Here is a 17,766-nt window from a genome sequence, read left to right as displayed (position 1 = left end):
TTGGCCATGACGACCGCTTGCATCTGAAAAACGGGACGCACATTTTGTCAACGTTCATATCTTGTGAAAGTTGCACCTGTGTTTTATGGGTTTTATTTTTACATCGAACGCAGTACAGACGCCTTATGAATATTACGCTGGCAAGGAAAGCTTTGCTGCGAGCGGTGACGTCGGATTGGGCAATAAAAATGTCAAATAGGTGTCAAGTCCCTCCTCGAGGTAACTTGCTGTATCTTAGGACTTGAAATGTAACTTCAATCGCAGCGAAAACTGCGAAAGCAACAAAATTACTGTGGTTCGGTTCATGTGACTCATGATGAAATAAGCAATGCAACAGTGCACAACAAATCCGTGCATGGCTGAGCTGTGTACTACGGATGCACTGAAAAAGGCATCACTCCGCAACATTTTATATATCGTTGTGGGGTCGATGTTGTTTAAGTTTGTAGTATTTTAAATTTTACACGCATACAGGCATCCGAAAAGGGCATTTAACAAGCGCCACGTGTGGTATGTGCAACGGAGCACAATCGCGAGCAGCATGTTGCCTGACAAGCTGTCACTTACTTTAAGAAAATTGGCGAGATGTATCGGATTTCCTAAAAATACTACATCGAAGGGACCATGACCCAATCCACGCCCACGACAGCATTGTAAACGGCACATCCCATGCGGCGTGGAGCTGCGGATGATCGTGTCCCCTACGCCTCAGTCTTGGACGTTACGCGTTCATGGAAACGCAAAATGTCTCCCATTACATCAACAAAGGGTGCATTCTCTTTGTTATTGCACGGGATTCATCGGGAGCGAAAGCTGCTTTGGGGTGAATTCCACTCTGCAGAGCTGTATTCCAATTACATATCCGAAAGCTTTTTGACAAAATATTTATATTTAATTATAGTCACGAGAGAGAGTACCGAGAAAAATAAAAAACATTTCTGCACAGCAAAGCTATATATGATCATATTTGATGTAATCAGAGAACCTGATAGGCCAGCTCTATCAGGCGAAATAGTTACCAAATGACGATTTGCTCACTTGTGATATGCTCGACGAATCGTGGGAGTTGGCAAGGAACACGCGACGGATGCACGACGAGAGAGCGCGCAGCTCTCATGCAGGTAGTTCACACGAGAAACAACACAGGCCCATGAACTCAGAATTCATGTAAACGTATGCTGGACTTGTTTCGCACCGCACATAGCCGACCGTGCTCAATTCATTTCTCCAGTTTTAATTATGCAACGTTCCATTTTTGTAGTGTCAACTTCAACGATGGGTTGCAGGTTTTATACAGAGAAAACTCAAGTCGCAAACTTGTACTGAATGACAAAATCACTGCTGTGAAGAGGCCAGTCTCGTTGTCTGCACACAGTCGCACACCATCTCATTCATTGTGCACAAAGGTTTTTTTTTTTTAATTGTTCACCTCATTTGGTCATTCACTTCTGCTCAATACAACACTGGGCCCCTTCCTCAGGTTAACCCTTGTAACTTATACGTGAAATTGATAAGACTTGAGTTCCAATGCGATGCTTAGACGTTGCGGTCTTACAACATAAACATCTTCTTGGTTCTTTCGGTAAAGTCACATAGAAGGGAAATAATCAAATAACCAAAATATTAAACACTAAAAATTCTCACGACGTTTCGACTGCAACACAAGCAATCATCATCAGGTGTGAAATCCACAGCAATAAATTTTTCTTGCTGTGGATTTCACACCTGATGATTTTCTTGCTGTGGATTTCGCACCTGATGATGATTGCTTGTGTTGCAGTTGAAACGTCATGAGAATTCGTATTGTTTTATATTTTTGTAATTTTATTATTTCTCTTCTACGTGACTTTACCGAAAGAACCAAGAATATGAATCCCTGCAGTCACGAAAGCTTTAAATAAAAAATTCACATAATCATCGTTCAGGGTCTACTGCAAATATGCAGTCAACACATTAGCCCATGCCATAGCTGCATTAAGATTAACAGCAGGGGTGTATACATGTATCAGTTCCCAGCTCGATATCAATTCTTAAGCTCACGACCACGTGCATCAAATCGTGAAGCTACTATTAACATTTAAACAATGGGGTGGGAAGTGGGGTGGAAGTCAATTGCAAAGTCATAGACATCTTCTGTTCTGGGTGGATGTTAGGAGTCTTAATGTCCAGTGCCCCCTCGGCAGGGTTCCATGACAAAGCAAGGGAAGACAGGAGTTGCCCTGCAGGAGGGAGATGAGGGCAGGGTCCCACAGGATGCAAGGCACTCCCACCAACATACGGTGCCGTGCGTGTCTCGGCGCCTCGCCACTAAAGCCGCGGGATGTGTAATGCGTGCAACAGCTCCACGCGTCTCCTTGATGGGAATGCTTTCAGTGTGAAAGGCAAACGGGCGCTTTTTAAATTGCACTAAGAGCAGACGCGTGCATGCTTGCGAGCACGTAAGCGTGCACTCGTAAACTGTACCGAGCTTAAAGCAACACGTTTGACAACATGATGATGATGAGATTTTAACATGTGTGAACAGCACACGCACTTCTCGGTAGTTATATCGCCACGTAAACACAGCGTGGATTTCTTTCAACTTAAATGGTTTCAATGGATCTATTCAACATCTCTCATTGTACTTCAACCAAAAATAACACGGTAGAATTTGGCTTCGTAGAGACATGGAACGCATCTGAATCTAAAGACATGCACATCTCCAATACGTTTCTTTATCAGACGGTTTATCCCCGAAATGCCTTGATCAATAGACCCGCAAAGTGACTTGAAATCGGCTGGGAACCTCAACTTGACATCCAGATCAAAATGCTTCTATTGTACATATGAGAAGCAAACCCTGGCCACGCCAGATGAAGGCTTCCCTTGTGGACATTTAAAAGTGATGTAAGCAAAGCAATGGCTTGGAAATGAATCCATTGCTAACTCTGCACACTCTACCAACTTTCAACCTCGATGTCAAAGTAAGCACCAAAACATTTCCATGAAAATTGAAAGAAAATGTATGGCAATACTCAAGTTACCAGTTGGATATCCATATTTAACTAGAATAGTCATGTTTGTGTATTTATTATTGTTAAATAAAAACAATATTTTGTATTTTAAAAATGCATGATGGATGTTTTCCCCAAATTCCCTGGAGTCAATAAATGTGATTTTGCCGTGTAAAACGTTGGAAAGTTATACGATTTATAATAAAACAGTGGTAAAATGTTTGCTCTTTCGCTCGTGCTACTAATAATAATTAACCAAAAGCTCAAACAAAAAAACAACCTCCAAAAACAGAGGCACGTCATGTTTCCCATCATTAATCTCCCCCGTTTAAAACATCCCCCATGCCACTTACAAATTAAACACCCAATGAGTATTTAACAAAGAAGTCATTTGCAGGGGGAGGAAAGGGACTGAGGGAGGAAAGAAAGAAACGCGATGGATGTCCCCAACCACAGACCGCGATTCGTTTGAAAGAAGCCGTGGTTATTATTAATGATCGAATTACAAGCGTGCCAATCTGCCCGATTTTCAACACGGTGGCATATTGGGTTACTTTACCGATGAAAATCACAGGCGCCTACACAAATTAATGTATATGACCCCATTCTGGACACTGCATGTTGGCGATTTCCATTGGCTCAAAAAAAATCACGCATCAACAACGAACACAAATGCAGTCCATCCGAAAACATACATTGTACTTCAGCAATACACTGAATGGTTTTAAACCCCGGTATAGCACCATGGAATTTTTGAGAACAAATTTAACAACAATTGGATCCTTGTGTATTTGAGTTTATGCATCGAGATCGAAGGACCAAAACTGGGTAATGAATTGACATCGTGCAATAGAAATTTACCTGGCCAAAGAGCTTATCACTTGCTATTTTTAAAACAATACAAACTGTAATGTGCAGTTTTTAATTACAAATCTGACCCATCCTCATCATAAATATAGCAGCACATTGTCATTGCATACAATGCATCCGAATTAACTCCCACCCCATTTCTCCAGGAGCATTTCCAATGGTACCCGCTCAGCAAGAGACACTAACACAATGCCATGCGTGCAGAGATAATTGATGGGGGGGGAGGGGGGGGTCTTGATGCACCTCAACGCGCCCGCGGCACCGTACCTGGTACGTGAAAAAGCATGTCCCGTTGGGCAGGTGGATCTTGATGGGAGAAGTCCCGCGATTCATTTCGGAAAATACCATTCCCAGGAAGCCGATGAGCGCAAAGCGAAACACAATCCAGCGGGTGGGGGGGGGGGGGTCCGGCAAGGGGCAGTAGCCTACGTACGACGCCTGTCCCCCATTCACGCCGGCTGCTCGGTGCACCAGAGAGGAGCAGAGCGGACCCAGTGTGGAGGAGGCACAACTGGGGCAATCGATCCTCCTTCGTGTGAAGCTACAGGCTGGCTGCTTTCTGGTTTTTTGGAAAGGGTGTAGGGGGGAGGGTCCCGGTCCCCCCCCCTCTCCCCCGCGTCTGTCTCTCTTCCCTCCCTCCCTCCCCCGTCGCTGTCGTCCTGCCTTCCCAGCTGCAGATTAATGTAACGGGCTACAGAGAGCAGCATCCGCGGGCTCCGTATTATCAGAGCGTATGAATACGAGGCAACCCATGAATCTGAATCCCCTCCCCATCTGCCGCCGCTGATTATCGTCAAGCGAAGATAGGATGGGGTTGGTGGGGAGGAGGGGGTTGGCGAGGTATGGAGTAGTGGGGGGAGGGGGTGGATGCAGCTGCAGGGAGATGTGGCCCGCGGAACGACGAGAGGTGTGCGGCTCTGGGGGGTGCTGCCGATTGTGCCGGGTAGGGAAAGGGAGAAACGGGGCAGCGCATTCGCACGCGGTCCACGCTAAAGGCCGCTTGGCAAAGCACCGCTGTCACGGCGATGTCAAATCAGCTGAGTGTGTGACTTCCACACTCAGAGCATCCATCGTCATCGTCAGCCACGATTGATCCACTGCTGGATGAAGGCATTGCCCCAACCCTGTCACCGTTTCTCACGATCACGCAGTGTAGGTCGCCTCGGACCTGCACGGGAGCCAATTTCATCGCTCCATCTCCACGATGGACGTGATTTCTTGGACGTATTCCATTCCATTGTGGCTGCCGCTCCATCACGATTGTTGAGCACAGCAGTACAATATGGAGCAGCGTCTTCAATCCAAAGAGAACGTTAACGCGCTCATCTATCTCCAGCCCAATTCCCACCGGTGTTCCGCACAAACCGATTTCTTGTTTCACCCGCATCCCACCCCCCCCCGTCCCCTTCCGCATCTCTGTCAAAACTGAAGCTCGGCGCTAAAACTGGAGCGAGTCTGTCGCGCAGCTTGGCGAACTTGTCGCGTGCGTTATTCATCACGCTGGATGCACGCGTGACAATCGTCTGGACGATCGTGCGCTCTCAATTGTCGCAGCAGATCGGAGCCTGCACCATTGAGAGCGGGCGAAACAGCGGGCAGCTGTGGGTGAAACATCGTTGTTGTTAAACCTGCGCAGAAGCGGCTCACCCAAAGTAACTAAAACAAGGTCATTTGTGTAAATATACAAAAAAATAATCTGCACCGGTCAAACGTACCCATTTTGCTGAAAAGCATTCATTCGATTCGGTAATTGGATTTATATTTTTCATCGTGCCATTCCATAAGATGATTGCAGACAAACAAAAACCTATTTATAACAACGTGACTTGTTTTGCATCAATTTGTTTACAGTCTGTTCTTATTCATTTCGATTTGACGTACCTAAAACAAAACAATTACACTAGAATGTCCTGAAAACTAAATCAATTGTATTACTCTACATTTTCATTCTAAATGTATATTTTGTCAGGAGCTGAATTATGCTGGTTTTGTGATTTTAGGTGAAACCACAACATGATTTTAGGCCTACTCATGAGCGATTCCAAATTAAACTGTCGTGTTAGGCGCCGACCTTTTCTAATCACTGGAGCACATCTCACTCTAACCAGAGTAGAGATGTTGGAATATCAGGCTGCAAAACAAACCCTCCACACCACCTTGCTCTTTTGCGTGATGCGGGAAGAGAGGCATGTCTTCAAATACAGGCAGCAGATTAGCGCGCCACACGTAATGTGCATCTCGAGTGATTTTACACTCAAAAGAGAGACGTTTGAGTCCCAGTCTTGGCCTCAAAAAGATCTTGAGTTAGCATTTACTGCTTTTCCATGGATTTATTTTAATGGCAAATAGGTTGAGTAGTCAAGTAAAATGACTTGCAATTTTTTTTTACATGGTAGATGTAATTTAATAATGTCAATATACTTTTAGATTAAGGCCTCACTATTCCTTGAGAGTTATGGCGATAGTTTGGGCATAAAGAAATGCCTAGGCATATCGGCATGCAACAATGTATTAATTCAGAGATTCAAGCGATCATTAAGCTCAGTAACGCATAAATAGTATCGTGCTCGCGAGAATCAATGATGTGCGATTCATGCACATTGTAGGAAATTATTTCACTTAGACTCGCGGAGAAACAAAAATGTACATACAAGACAGATTAATAAAAAAAACGATGCAAATTAGATGACCGATGATTGAATTGTGTACCTGAATTGTGACAATTAATTCGATCGCTTTGGAAGAAAGGCGGTGAATCGTTGCAAGCCTAATGGGAACGTTCGTATACGACTTCCCACTGGCGTTGTTCATTCCCAGGAAACGAAGCTGGATTTCCAGTATGACCCACACTCGACGCACACAAAAGACAACAACGCCTCGACATCCTTGCAGACTATGGAGGCAAATTCTGTTTTGGCCGGATTGGCACAGAAGTCATATTGAGGCTGGTACAGAATGCGAGGAGGTGATGTGGCCAGCACCACACCTCACAATCTTCGTCTCCCCAGTGCTGATGTTTGCACATAACACCAAGTAGTGATTTCAACTGAGTCTACCTACGGAGGGCTCAGGACATGTTCAGATGCAACTTTCCAATGACAGTGTCCATGGTGGGGAATCAAACTCAAGTTGTCAATTTCATAGCAAGGGCTGACCACTGAACTACACAAAGACAAAGATCCCCCATATAGCCTTAACAGACTGTTGGGGCAAATGTTGTTAGCGAACACCTATGAAGGTCAGCACGGCACATTCAGGGGTGGGGTGGCCAGCACCATGCCCCAGCCGCCTTTGTCTTCCCGGTGCCGATGTTATCATACACCAGGAACTTATTTAAGGCAAAGTCGACTGAGGGGAGGTCCAGGAGCAATTCAGCTATTCGTCACCGATGTTAGCCGTGAGTGGGAATAGAACTCGGGTCGCCAGGTTCGTAGCGCAGCGTGCGAACCGCTACACTACCGCTCCCCCAACACAAAAAATGACAAAGACACATGCACACACATTTAAAGTAAATAATGACGAAGAGATATGCGTGTGCCACATGATATTTCCTGGAGACAATCTTCCAGCACTGGGCTGGTTGTAATCTCATTTAAAAGCGGTTAAAATGCAATGTTGCAACCACCCATGACATTTGGCTTAGTGCCCACAACCACTCTGCTGAAATTTGTAATAATTGTCGACCTATCCCACAGGGGGCCCTGGCTGATGCACTGCGATTGATGAGCGTGTGAATTCGCACAAACGCAGATGCAATCGATGACATCGTCTGCGTGTGTACGTGTGTATATTTATTTACTTCTGAAAACCTACAGAGGCCCGTATCCGTCAATAATGCAAATTGATCAAATTATGAAATGAGGCATCCATTACAGGCTGTACACAGGCCCTAATCTCATGTAAACAAAATTCAATTTCTGCGACCACAGTTATTGAATCGGTACAGAAAAAAAACACAACATAAATTTAATATAGCTGCAACGCGACTGATGTTATTTCCATATCAACATATACACTTAACTGAGCTCATAATGTAGGCACAGCCAACGTTGTTGAATCTGCCACACTTCATTATCACTTCCTTCCGTCGGATCTCATGACTGTTGCATATTCACACGGCCCCCAAGGTCTTATCATGCACCACACCAACATCTGGCTGTAGATCTTTCCCTTGGTTTCTGACCTTTAAGACTGAGACCTACACAAGATGACATTACACATGCTAGTAAACTAGAACTCGTCTTATCCACGACCATATCATCCGCGTGTCTCCGATTATCCACGGAACATAGAGGGTCAGCAAAACACTCCAATTATCTGCACCCATGTTCTTACAAGTATCCGTGATTACACGCAATGTTTTACACCCTGCATTATTAACCGTGATATTCCCGTGGATAAGTGGAATTGCAAACAAAATCCTATTATCCGCGAGAAATCCGTGGGGTTTAAGTCGTGTTTTTTCATGGAATTTTACTGCAGAGAAATATCACTACTATTATCTATAAATCATATGCACGACAGATTTCTCGTGGCAAATTCATCCGATTATCCACATTTTTTTCATGGATAAACGAAGTAAATGCGTAGGCCCGTTGTGTAACAACATCCGCAATGATGTGCGTCCCCCACATCAATGCGGTGAAGAGGAGCAGTGTCGTAGTGACGATGAAGGGTATTTTCAACAGCGGTTGAAGGCTATGTCTCCTTTGATTTAGCACGAATAAATGCAATGCGAGCAAAAGATTGTTGATATTCATTAATGTAAAGGATAAGTGATTTGTTTTTACTCAGAAAAACGACAAGACTTAGGATGATCTTGCTTAAAAGTTTGGCTAACATGTTTCTACGTGGGTCTGAGAGTAAAACAGATAAATAAAGCAATGCAGGTGGGTCGAATCTCCAGCGAGACTCCTACACCGACCTCAGCTATTGCTAACAACTGCACGATAACATATTCTGTAAGCGAAAATTGTTTTTAAACCGTTAAAATGAGAATTACTGTAAAAAATTACATCAGGGAAAATTTGTGTTACTTTAGATTACATCAAAATTAAAATAACCATTTAAAATGAATAGGAGGAAATTCACACTTCCCAAGCAGCAATTGCAGGAAATTGAAGACAAATGAGATGAATGGAGTGCCAACATGTGATGTAATTCCCTTGTTAATGTTTGCTTTATCGGCGCAAGACTTAAAAAAAACACAAATGGTACAGACATAAATGGACTCAGCTGAATGTGTGCAATGACACACTTGCCACATACTGTCTATACATAGCCAACAATGTGTTTATATAACCACAGAGTACTAGCAAAGATGATGCTGCAGATGAGGGTCTATTCAGTATTAAAAGTATAAATTCTCTTTTTTTATGGACTAATCTTATTAGGGATAGTGATGATGAGGATAGCAATGATGATGATAATAAGAAAGTGCTCTAAATTACTGTACAATGAAGCAGATCATGTATTATTCTGGAGAATCAGATATCAAAGGGTTTCTTAAGCCTCATTGAGCAACCATCCTTATGCACGACGTGGAAGGCAAAGCAACTTTTAGGGGCATAAATTAAAACAAATGTGCTGACAATATTCATTTGCATTGCTTAAAATTAGAATGCAGACTGCAGTTTTGCAAGCCGCTCACTTGACCAAAACCAACCAGCCTTGACACTAAAGGCTGGGCTACGATTACTGAATGCACACATTACTGCTGTTTGTTGGTATCGCATTTACAAACGTAAAATATGTCTAATCGAATTTGTGAAGAATATTTCCCAATTCGAAAATCAAAGTATTTTTGACAACTTTTAAATGTTTGGTTTGTTTTTTCCTCCCACCATGTTTCAGGACTAAGAGAGAGTATTGCTCTATCAAGAGCCACACAGTTTTATAGTCAGATGTTAAACACATTCATCATCATCATGGTTTATGTTGAGTGAAACCGACAGTTGTCCTACGGAGAGACGCACCACGACCAAAGAAATGAAAATCTCCACCATTGGCCCAGAAAATCAAAATGGGATGAACACCTCCCATTGCTCGTTAAAGCGCGGCCACATATTTACACAAATGGGCAAAACTTTTTTTATTATCTTGTATTGCTGGCCAGGATGAGATTAGTCTCGCAAAAACGAAAAGCACCGTGTAATCTCGGGAGGCAAACCTGGGTAATTCTACAGCAGTAGGCATTGTAACGATGCATTTGTTAATCAATCAAAATTGATCCTTACAATCACATTTCACGCATCAAATTGTATGTGTAAGAAAATTATTTGAGATTCATAAATTACTGTATGCTAACGTTATGCTTAGGCTGGAGGAGTGACCAAAACTACTAATAATATATAAAAAACACACAAACAAACAACACAAATGAGATGGCAAAAATGAGACGGTAAAAATGAGATGGTAAAAATGAGACGGTAAAAATGAGACAAACAGGAAACAACTCTCGGATTGACACAGAAACCAAATCGTGGTATTTCATCTGATTCCTTGGGCGGATCGCTCATTGCATGCCAAGTAAAATCAAGACGAGAAAAAAAACCCATTACTAAATCAAATCGCGACCCCCAAATCGAGGCATTTACGAAATCTACGGGGGTGTAGAGGGTGGTGCAGTGAATTGTTCCATGCCGACTTAGCGATGCTGGCGTGGTGCTCTGACATCGGTCCCAGACTCCATGACCACCCAGCCACTTCCTGGCTTTCAAAGTTAAGTCACATGGGCATTACAACGCCCAGCTGAAGCCAAGTGGCGGCGGAGCATAGCCCCACACTTTTTTTTTTACAACAAACTATTCAAGCAGAAAGCAAAGAGCTTCGAGGGCAAATCACAGTGAACGAGTCACTCGGTCCTCGAAGCACTGGCAATTTCTTGCGGGAAAATTAATACGTTAAGGTGCCCGTTATCTATTTAATATCCTCGTGCGCCGTTCACCGCATTAATGCGCTTCAAATTATTCCTGGCTCCAGCTGACCCTGGGGGTGAGGATTGTGCGTGTGGCAATGATGAATAGCTGTTGGCTCTTTCCTATCGTTCACATCATCAAATTAAAAGATTTGCGTCCACCGTGGCACCAAATTGCACTCGTGTACACATAAGGATTTACATACCGAGGCACCAACCAAAGTCTGAGAGCCAGACACTAAATATATAGTTTCTGCTGCTTACATACAAGCACATTGTGGCACATGCACAACCACAAGCTGGACATAGGTCACGACCAAGGTCATTTCAAATTCTGCCTTTTAAATAGGGGTACAACTGATCCATATATTCACCGATTAAAATCATTAATATATCCGGAAATTGTGCTCACAATGGAAAGCAATGACTATACAGCACATACAAACTCATTTACAATGATCCCCTTGTGAGTCTCGCAGACTATAGAAGCACGTGCTATCTGCGAGCAACCATTATGGCCAAAATTGTACACGAGCGAGTGGGTACCTCTTCCACGAGCACCAACCCCTGGCCACCTTTGCATCATTCAAGACCACGCTGACCTTTGGGAGATCAAGTACAGGTTCAGATACCGCTTGCCATCGCTACTGTGCAGAGCTGTGGAATCCAACTAGGGCCCACCGAGCCTGGAGCACAGTGAGCAAACACCATCGCCACTGTGCACAACGTACGTTTCTATACCCATGCATACGAGTATGGTACGTGCACAGCAAAACCATACCGCGGCTGTGTCGTGCCTCCCATCAACATCTGAACCTTATGGCAGTACCCCGGGGTAGCACAGTACCCCGGCTGTCGCATAATGTCCGTGAGGCAGTCATTTTTAGTCTGTTGATGGTCTGCAATCGACTCATCTCGACGAGCTGTACACGATGCACTATTCAGTTGTGTGTCGACTGCTAGCTGGCATTCGCCGTGCTGCACTCACCCTTCGAAGGCCCAGGGCATCGGTCATACGAGGCGGAGCAGCCAGTCGGGACGTGAAGTGATCTCTCCTTGTAAAATAAAGTGGATGCACACTCGCGCGTTCTCCCCCCCCCCCCCGCCCAGAGCTCTCTGCTTTAAGATGATTAATTCATGGGGCTCCGATGCAACTCAGCAATGCGATTTAGTACAATGAACAAAAATAGAATATTTAGGTGGTTTTATTTGTTTGTTATATGCCACAGTGCTTGTTCAATTATTCGAGGAAGGGTGCTTATTTAAGGGGATGTTGCCGTACTGTGATTCTTGGCACACTGGAATTGAAATCCAAAGGTCACCGGTTCGCCCATTTGAAACAATGGTGCAAGTTTCTCAAATCCCCACCCCAACCTCTGTTCACTGAGCAGTGTAAATGGCTACATCACAGTTAGTCTATTGGCAGGGTGCATATGGTGGGGTGAATTGTGGGTATTCCAACATCTTTCTCGATGTTTGACCAGCAATGAAGAGTAGGCCAAATACCCTCTAGAGGGGCTCTCGGGAGCTCCCTCTCGTCTTGGCCCTTCTGCCAACAGTGGCGTGAGCAAGCAATTGTTGGGCTGCGCCTTTACCTAACCTATCCCTAATTTAGTTATTGAAATAACTATTTTTTTTATATGGCACAGTTAAATGTGGTGACAAAATTTGCCAATAACACTGGTCAACAAAAAAAAACATTTTTTTCTGGCCTGAACTTTTGCAGCTGTTCTAGACTAATTTCAGGGCGCTGATTCCAAATCTGATCTCAGATTTGTTCTATCACATCTCATTTTATGCTATCGGCATACCCCATTTCCATTGATTTTACCCGAAATTAACTCTGTCACTTATGATTGCAAGTTGTTGCGAGTCAGTGACTGCTTTAGTGTTAAAATATGGTGCTGTATTTTTAGGATAGTGTGTTTATAATATCATTTTATGTAGATATCCACATTTATTTAATATTTTTCTTCTGCAGTTTTTATTGAAAATGCAATATTTTATATCTCAAAAACTTTGATGTGATAGACAAAAACTGATGCCAGATTAGGAATCAGCACCCCAAAATGACCTTAAAACCGTTGGAATACCTCATGCCAGAAAAAGTGTGTTGACCAGTGTAATCCTTGGGAATAAAGATAATCCATAGAGCAGTGAGCGATACCAAAGAAACATATTTCTCAGCGGTTTGTTCCAGTGCATACGTCCCCATTAGATTGATAGTAACAGAACAGTAATAAGAAAAATAGAAATAAAAGGAGACTTAAAAAGCATAGCGTGGTGTGAACACCCTTATCCTGCATCATAACATTGAACCCCGCACCTTTGTGCAGAGCAGATAAGCCACAGAGCAATTAAACAAATTGTGTTACACATTTATAATGCCACAGTGCTTTACAAAGTAATATATTAGCGTAAACTTTTAATTAATAAATACACTAGCATTACTTCATACCTAAATATATCTGGAAATGCTTTTGTTAAGTCTCTTGAGAGTTGAATATTTAATGCAGTGAATTGTTTTTTTTTACATTTATTCACATACGAGGTTACCTGATATGATTAATGTATAAATACCACGAAGAGGTTTAAAAAGCAGGAATAGATTAAGGACATTTTTCCAATCAATTAGATTAATCTGAAAATTCTGGGCCAAATTTTGATTAGATTTGTATTGAAGCACAATTTTTTTTTCTTCTTGGCTCTTTCGGTAAAGTTACGTAGACTGGAAATAATAAAATAATAAAACATTATAAAATAAATTCACACGACGTTTTGGCCACAACGCAAGCAGCCGTCCTGTCTTCTCGACAGACCTGTTCTCCACCTGAGGACGACTGCTTGCGTTGTGGCCAAAACGTCGTGAGAATTGTATTTTATTATGTTTAATTTTTATTTTATTATTTCCATTCTACGTGACTTTACCGAAAGAACCAAGAAGATGAATCCCTGCAGTCACGAAAGCTTTAAATCGAAATAGCACTATTTATTGTTTATCCTGTTTGCAGTATGTTGTATGTATGTTTTGTTTCAATGTTTGTTTGCTCTTTTTTGCACATTCCCTCCCTGCAATGTCCTGTGACTGCCAACACTCTCAACGGTCTTGGCCCGAGTCAGTCATCGTCGTATCAGAGCCGCGTAGCTCAATGAGCCTTACCAACTGAAATCAAGTCGAAGTCTTGAGTTGTACAATTTTGGATGATCCGCACAACCTTGCTTTGGATTTATCCGACAGCTGCCGTCACTGCCACGCTTGTCCCACAAGAAGCAGCATCACACGTGCCATTGAGTTACTTCACTATCGTTAGCGCAAACACATTTTACAGGAGAACATAATCAAAAGGATCTTAATATCAAATAGAGATGCAATAGACCTTAAAGATCTAACTTTGTTTTAGCCCAAACTCATCTTTAGTACAGACGACTTCTTGGAAAACGTAAATTAATGTGTAATTTAAAACTACACAGATGTTTATAATTAAAATTTTTACATTTTAAACCATGGAGAATATAAATTAGGGATGAGTAAAAGTTTATCAGCTGAGTGTCCACATTGATGCAGAGTTTAAAACTCGAATGAATTCAAAATAGGCAAGACTTATGATTATGAATACAATTATGAAATTGAAGATGTTTGAACTGATCAGACACCTCACTGTGCTACGAAAAATAAACGTCGAGGTGCAAAGCAAAAACGAAAAGGTGACCCAGCCAAAAGGCACCAGCCAAACGTCCTTTGTTAATCTTCTGCAATCACCCTCTAAAACACAAAGATTGCATGCACATGGTGCGGTCTGTCATGTTTTAGGTTTAACTCCAGCCTTTAAGGCTTGGCTCATAATTCTTGCCACTCTCCTGATACTAACCAGGTTTTTTTCCAGGCCACAGTATTCAGGAGTAGGCCAAAGTAATTAAAGTGAGTGATTGGCGGTCTGGAATGCAACACGTTCATTACATGGGTCATCTCTGACCTTGGCACTGTGCACACATATTGTTGCGAGGCTCTTCGAGAATACAGAGAAGCAGAATGAACACGTTCTTGCTGTGCAGATTGTCACCCGATTTTTTCTCTTGTGCTGGAACAGGTAAAAAATGGTCATAGCTGGGAGAGCAAACATCAAAGTGAGATTACCAAATATGACTGCCATGAAATTGGGTATGTCCTAGCAGGAACTTGCCAACAACGTTGTTTAAAAAAAAAAACTCAATAAAAGCAATAATTTACAGCCCTCTGTCAACCAATGGTTGCATAAAGGCCTCCCCACCCCGTGTCAGTAATGGGGGTCATTTGACCAGACTTCACTGCTGCTCAGTGCAAGTTTTGTAAAGGCAGTTCAGATGATGTTAGCCATGGCCAGAAATCAAACTCAGGTCACCGAGCTGAGTTTGATAGCTACTCCATTCATTCATTGTCCCGTTTTCTTTTAAACGACTTGTACAAAAAAACCCAATCTCGTTTTTGTGTAAAGTCAAGTTCAATAGATACATTTATTTCAAGTGAGCTTGACATGTATTACATCCTTTTATAAGGAAAAAATAAAAAAAAAGGCGTCTACATTTCTGTAAGCATGTCAGCATAGCGGAGCATCCATCTCTCGGGGTATTATTGTAATATTGAATAATTTAGCAATGGGTAAATGGAAAGTTTGGGATTCACGTGGTGACAACTTGTACACATTAGTCCACTGAAGTAGTAAATTATGTCACAAGGTCTTCAATGCCTATTTCACAACAGGCAGTATTATGTAAACTAAATTGTAAAACATAAATATCCTGTACACTGCGGACAAGAAATTTCTCATTTTCAATCTCGGAGAGGTAAGAGATTTGTTAGGCGATAAGGAAAGAATCTTGGAACAGGAGTGGATGAATGGCCCCTTCTCAGCCGAAAAGATCTAAAAGTAAGAAAAGAAGAGCAAGGACATGTAAAATACAGGGATTGGGATGAGGAGTGGAATGCTAACAGAGTGTGCTACAGAGGGGACATTATGTTATTCTAAAATCAGTCCCGTCCAAATGAATAAAACGGCCAAGAGCACAGAAGACCATGAAAAAAAAATCAAGAAAATAAAAATTAAAACACAGAATGGACAAGTATTTAAAAAACGTAGCGGTCCAAAGGCTTAAGAAACATTTAGAGACATGAATAAAAGAAATGCCCACTCCTGCTACTCAGCAGGTATAACAATGACAACATTTCTGTAATAACTGTACGAGCGGACTTCGCTCTACAGAAAGATTCTGACCTTTTGCTTATACCCCTCATCATCATAGCACTCTGCTGTTTTGCAATTGAGCCCAAAGGCCCCGAATGAATAATTCATTGGTCTACCAACCAAGCGATAACAATGACGCGTCCTCCAAACACAACTCTGCTGGCCCTCTGGAGCCCAGTTTCGTGTCGCAGCGGTGCAAACGTCAACTGGTTCAGATGTGAACTGACAGAAATGAGCCTCCCGACTGGAGGCTTAGGCAGAGAACCACCGCAGATTGAAGCGTGTCCCATAGTGGCACCGTCTACGCGGACTTGCAATGTCTATTTATTTATTAACTCCTCACTGACATGACGAGATGTAACAAAAATAAATAAACTGTCGATATATTTCAAAGTCAATATTTAAAGTCGAGGTGGTTTCCCACTCAAATGAGCACTCTTCCCTATCCCACAGCCTCAAGCCAAGTGGAGGAGAGGGAAGTCCACATTCCCATGGTAAGGAGAAGTTGCTGCATATAACGACCACTTATCTGAGCAAATATTTACGTGAGATAGTGGAACACATTGGAATTTGTCTAAAATACCATTTAAAATGATAACTTTACACATACAAATAATATACACGTGTAAAGTATGTCACTGTAAGTTTGAACATGCAAAACATTTATCTGACCACCATGTTGATATATTTCAGTAGCACATCCAATATGGCGCACGTGTCGCCATGTCTAAAGACGCCACGGTTTTCATTTACGGAGGGATTGGGTTGAGTCCTGTGATTTGGTACAGAATGTTCAGGAGCTATGCTGCATCAGGGGATGGCAGCAATGACAGATCACTGACGATACGGCACCTTAGCTCAGCGTGAATTACCAAGAACGTGCCTATAATTCATCGCGGTGGTGTCGTTTGAGATGTAATGAAAGCCTGGCATTCAATACTGTGGCCCTCTTCCCTCTGGTTCCACAGGCAGTGCCCATTGCGGTTATGAATAACAAAGCAACACTCTCAAGTTCGTCCCTGGGGCCACTGAATGCCAAAAGTTGTTTCTGAGAGACCCGATATATGGATTGTGATATTGACGTTGGTATGACATCCTACAACATGGCCCGCAATGATGGTTTTTTGACAGCAACATTTGTTGCAATAGGTTGCTTGGAGAAATAAGCGTCAGTCCGAACGTGTGTCGAACCTCTTCTGCACTCTACGTAGCCAACCATGCTAACTGGAGGTGCGGCAGTAGATGGCTAACCGTGTGTGTTTACTCTTACAGATCGTTCCACTCCCTCTAGAACAATAAAAACTAATTTCACGGGAACATTTTCAGAGTTGGTGTCCAACCATCATATCTCACAAAGTTACCGCTTTATAGCCAAGGAGTGGAAAGATAGTGCCTGAAAGCAGATGGTTAATTTTAGCAGCCAGGACATACACCGTAACATAACGTAGTGCCACTGAGGTACACTTATTGAACTTGCAGCCACACACGCTGGCTCGGTGCAGTTTCTCCCAGCCCTTCGCCATCGGTTTACATCACTTCACTGGCATTCTAAGCTACCTAGTATTCAATCCACAATTTCATCACCACGCTTTTTTAAATCCTTTATATTAAGTTCACTTGCTTGCTTGCTTGCGCGCTTACGACCGTGCAAATCTTTCGGTCGTTTTTAACCCACTTCCCGTGATCCAATCGAGCTGAAATTTTGCACACAGACTCGTTGTGCGTGACAATTTATTTTCGTGAAACATTTTTCCCAAAATTTTCCACT

At 42.7% G+C, this 17,766-nt stretch overlaps 1 protein-coding gene across 13 annotated transcripts in view; it reads right to left on the bottom strand.

Moving 5' to 3' along the window:
* The window catches only part of LOC133350332 (liprin-alpha-1-like), a 351,308-nt gene that overhangs the window by 224,596 nt on the left and 108,946 nt on the right, over positions 1 to 17,766 (bottom strand). Inside the window, exon 1 of one of the 13 annotated variants that reach the window (XM_061564579.1) lies at positions 4,131 to 4,409. The exons of the other annotated variants lie outside the window; for them this stretch is intronic. Within the exon in view, the coding sequence (XP_061420563.1) occupies positions 4,131 to 4,211 (81 nt within the window). The 5' untranslated portion in view covers positions 4,212 to 4,409. Of the gene's footprint in view, positions 1 to 4,130; positions 4,410 to 17,766 lie in introns of those variants that run through there. 13 annotated transcript variants of the gene reach the window in all.

This window comes from Lethenteron reissneri, chromosome 33 (assembly GCF_015708825.2).
Source record: "Lethenteron reissneri isolate LAM-NWPU_2019-01 chromosome 33, ASM1570882v1, whole genome shotgun sequence".
Lineage (NCBI taxonomy): Eukaryota > Metazoa > Chordata > Hyperoartia > Petromyzontiformes > Petromyzontidae > Lethenteron > Lethenteron reissneri.
The sequence above is the reverse complement of the archived record's forward strand: the minus strand, read 5'-3'. Positions and strand labels throughout refer to the sequence as shown.